This window comes from Cryptomeria japonica, chromosome 7 (genome assembly GCF_030272615.1).
Source record: "Cryptomeria japonica chromosome 7, Sugi_1.0, whole genome shotgun sequence".
Taxonomy (NCBI): domain Eukaryota; kingdom Viridiplantae; phylum Streptophyta; class Pinopsida; order Cupressales; family Cupressaceae; genus Cryptomeria; species Cryptomeria japonica.
Genome location: NC_081411.1, coordinates 291658746 through 291663635, shown reverse-complemented (window position 1 = coordinate 291663635; position 4890 = coordinate 291658746). Strand labels below are relative to the sequence as shown.

The 4890-nt window shown below is 30.8% G+C and overlaps 1 protein-coding gene across 1 annotated transcript; it reads right to left on the bottom strand.

Moving 5' to 3' along the window:
- Positions 1-536: 536 nt before the first annotated feature.
- LOC131074776 (probable xyloglucan endotransglucosylase/hydrolase protein 8) lies at positions 537-3059 on the bottom strand. The gene is made up of 4 exons (XM_058011454.2): positions 2520-3059; positions 2156-2256; positions 1259-1455; positions 537-1064 (listed from the first exon to the last, which is right to left on the bottom strand). The coding sequence occupies exons 1-4, from the start codon at positions 2704-2706 to the stop codon at positions 665-667; spliced, it is 885 nt and encodes a 294-aa protein (XP_057867437.1). The 5' UTR covers positions 2707-3059; the 3' UTR covers positions 537-664.
- Positions 3060-4890: the final 1831 nt, after the last annotated feature.

Below are 4890 nucleotides of genomic sequence, written 5' to 3'. Positions count from 1 at the left end.
AACACTATCAAACAGTCTTGTATATAGTTGTATAAAGTAATTTTTTATCATAAATAAAATTATTTGATATTTCATTAAGGCAATTAAAAACAAATCAAATCCAATTTATGTTTACACATTTAGGCAATTAAAACAAATCAAATCTAATTTCCGTTTTATATGGTGAGTCTAACTTTGTTTATTCTTAGTTTTAAATCAAATCCAATGTCTGCTTTATAAGGTGGTCTGCTTTGCTTTGTTTATTATTAGCTTTTTGTTTTTCTTATATAGACTATGCAGGACCTCCTATAGATTCTGTTGACATTGTAAAATGTTTATCCCGTATTTAAATAGTTTGATATTTGAGTCAATAGTATTACAGCTAGTAATTAAAGACATCAGATTTCCACATCCCATAGTATTTAACACTTGTAATTTTTAAAATTTGACTGTAAAATTTACTGTGACCTTTCAGATCACACTCATTGGTCCATCATCAGATTAGTAGAAAGTTAAAAGAGAAACTACAATTGATAGTACTCAGTCAAAACAAAAACTTCCAGAAATAAAAGGGCAGCTGCATTGAATACATAACTGGCCAATGGGCCTAATAACATTTTTATTTTATTTTTAAATGAAGAAATATGAAATAATAAATATTTATACTACTCTGTATTGGAGGTAACTAGGACTGCATTGTTGAAATACTGCATTCAACAGGCATCTGGGCAAAACGTTTAGTATCAAGACAATAGTCATAGACAAGAAAATTCCTTCTTGCCCAAGTATAATCCAAATTTTGTGCATCTGATAAGGTCCAGGCATCTTCCTGATCCCACCAATTCTGTGTTGTTGTGGAGACACAGGCTGGGTAGGGATCCTTCCACATGCACCCATCTGCTTTGAATTTCCTGTAGTAGGAGATGAAGGGAGCCTTTCTCCAGTCAGTCTTCACCAATCCCCCCTGTGTAGCCCAATCATCTGCATTCCAAATACTTGAACATATAGACATTGGCTGCTCATTAGGGAAGCCATTACTACCAGTGTTTCTGTATACTCTCACTGGAACTAAATCTGCAAAAAATCTGCACAAAATTCACACGGTAAATAAACACAAATGAAATGGAATATAGCTGAACTTTTAATGGCTACTGTAAGGGGATGTACTCCTTGCGTCAGATCTTTCAAAATCAATGGATATTTGAGAATTCTACATGTAATATTTAACATTTTGCTTACTTTGTATAGAATTGTCTTACAGTGATGTATATGTACTTACACAATCTGATGATTGTTCCAGAGTACAGAATATGTGTGGTAATCCATGGTGGGATCAAACCAGAGCATGTGTCTCTGTTCTCTGTTTCCACTGCCATTGACATATATATTGGTTTGCAGAATATATGGCTGCCCACTTGTGTTCCCTAAGAACTCAAAATCCAGCTCATCTCTTGTGAGAAAGTTCTTGGAAGCCATCTGCAGGTCATAGGCAATGCAACCACCAGAGTCTGTCAGCCATTAATAATCACCTACACTACTGACATACATTACCTATTTGTAATTAAATATTTGAAGATTCCACAAAAAACTTTTAGATTGTGTGATTTTCAGGGTTTTGAAAACTGAATCTGTTATCCTATTTATCTGCATTTCAGACCCACTTCTTAACCATCATATATTCTTGAAGTTTGGAGACCTAACTCTGGACCATCTCCAGGGGAGTTCTCTTTTTCTTAGATTTCTATTAAATTCAATACTTTGACATGTTTATTTGGATGATCCATCTTTCACTACTTTCCATTCTTTCATTGGCCTATGTTTGAGCAGAAAGCATTTCATTATATACCAATCTTTGAAAAGTAGAAGAAATTATATTGAAGTTATTAGGGAAAAGACATTAGGTATTAGGTTTTTACAGTTCATGTTTATGTTTGTGTATGTTTTTTCTATCAATGTTTCGAATCATGTTTTATTTTCTTTTTTTTAGTTAACCATCTTGATGGTGAATCATAATATATGAATCGAAACATTGATAAAAAAAGCATAAAGTCAAATCCAAAAAATTTATGTTAAAGATAGTTTCTGAAAATGGTGCATGGCAAAAACCTCTATATTTAGATTAATTAAAATTGGGCATTATGACATTTGCACAAGCAGAGTGTTCTGAAGCTCTCACATAATAAGTAGTGACAACTCCTGCAGCATCTCCTCCAGCCAGCTTCAGCTTCATACTGAACCATCCAAATCTGTAACTTTGTTTTGAATGAAAACCAGAGCCTGCATATTGCAGTCATAACTGGACAAATCAGCAAGTATAACATAACCTTTGGACAAAACTGGATTCAACAAAGTTATTTCCAGTTAGCAAAATCAAAACCTGTGAAAACTAATGGCATCAGTGACACAGCTTCTGAAATAACTCACAGAGTTGATTCCAGAAGCTACATACAATAATATCATAAACTGCGAACTAATGCCATTGCTGGAACTTTGGTACAGTTAAAAAGACTAAAGAAATGCTCAACTGAAATGGAACATACCAATTTTCTTCTCCAGCATCAACTGCCAGATCTGCCCATCATCAGATGTCTTAAAGTGATCTGCTGCATATGTTATCTGAAAATTGTCGTCAAAAGCCTGATCAGCAGCTGATTGTGCAGTTGCACTCACTCCCCCAAATAACAGTAGTGCAAAACCCAATGGGATCATGGCACCAGACAATCCCATCTTAGCAGGCTTTTTCACCTATACTGTTTTACACACCAAATAAGCTACAAGTCCTTTTATGCAAAGCATCAGGGCTTCCACTACCAAAGCACCACGTCCAAGCATTATAAAAGGGTAAAACTGGGTAAAATACAAGCTCAAACAAAATAAAAGGCATTCAAACAGGATAAAATACAGTATGAAAATGATCTAAAACTGAGATTGGTCAGATCAGAACAGCTCACAGGTTTATCTCATATTTTTCTATTTTGATGGGGCAAGGCCTCAATGATTGATGCAATGCCTGGCTGTAAAATACAGTAAAACAAATCTTGCCAATCTGGCTAAACTCTGGTAATTCCTAATATTTGACGTCACTAATATGATTGCATCCAATGGCCTTTTTTAAAGCGTATTTTCGACCAAAGATATATGTATTTGTGGAGTAAAGTTAGGGCTTAAAAAGTCGTGAAAGAATCGAATAGACCTCCATTCACCCGTAAAAGCAGATATTAATTAAAAAATGGGTCCATCACGTGGAAGCTATTTGCTTTTGTTTGACTGTTTTAGGGGACTTATTGTTGACACGTCATCTTGTGATATAGACTGATTTATCTTTGTGACCTGGCCAGGCTGTCACTTGATGGCCATCTGTGGTGGACACGTCACTTCTTGTCACCCTTAAATTTACAATATTCACTAATTGTCGAGATGCACTATGTTTTTTTTTTTTTTTTAAGAATTTGTTAATTGTAGTAATAATAGTAAAATGTTGACATTGTTAAATAATAATTTGGAATTATTTGAATAATATCTGTAGTTATAATATAATAAATCTTTTGACAAATAGTATCGAAGAAAGTTTAACCTTGAAGCATCTATATTTAAATATTAAAACATAAAATGTTTTTCCTTAATAAGTAAACAATAGATGTGTTGCATCTAGTTCCTATCAATAGTAAAATCTATAACATATTGCTTAGTTAGACAACATTGTAACAATAATGATTTTTACATGTAACCAAAATTAGATATGTATGCTAAAGGTTTTGCAATAAATAGAGTATGTCAAATTAGAATTAAAGCTCAATGTATTTTTATAATAGTTATACAAATGTTATTGTTAATTAATGAAATATAATAATAATTATGATAACACTCTCGGAGTAGAGAAGCTTAAAGAAGAATGAGACAAAGAGAAAGAGGGGAAGGTTTGCAGGATCAAAGACAAAAAGAATGAGCGGAGTCGTCTTTGTGAGCTCTGAGGCTACCAAGCAAGGCAAGGTGGAACAATGACAAAGAAGTTTGTCGCCATAATGCCTATGTTGTAGAATGTGAAGAAGGAATGATGGTTAGGGTTTTCAATTTTGTTTTTGTTTTTTGTTGAAGTTTAGAAATATTTTTGTAAAAATTAGGATGGGAACCATAATTTTTTGTATCTAAACGTATGTAAAAATTATGGTGAATAGGATAGATGCAAACTATAAATTTGTATGGATTCAAAGGAGTAGCATAAACCATGACAAGTTTTGTATGTAGAAACTATTGTGGATATGATAGTTGTAGATTGTGAATTTGTATGGATTCGAAATAGGAGGAGCTGAAATTGTGACAAATCTTATTGAAATTTTTGATAATATTAATAAAATTACATAAACTTTATCGATAAAAAATAAAATAATTATGATAACTAATATCATGTATAATTATACATGTAATAATTAATCTAATTATAATAAAAATATTAATAACATCTATTATTATTCATAGTGATCAGTCTATTATTTATTATTGATGACTGCGTAATAAGTTTTAATTATTCGATTATATTTAATTTATATATATTTAATGTATTATAATTATTTCATTCATATATATATATATATATTATATTAAATTATTATTTATTACCTAATAATTATATATATATATATATATATATATATATATATATATATATATATATATATATATATATATATATATATATATATAATAGTATATAAGAAATTAGTATATTATCATTATATAAATGAGTCAATTAAAGCTATACATTTAATCTTTTTATATGTTTGATATTTATAATTCTATGTATTTTTATAATTATTGTTATAAAAAATCAAGTGGCTTTATCACTCATTTCATTATCAAAAGAAATAGGACAAAACTAGTTACTATTATATAATAGTGAAATGATTGTAGAAT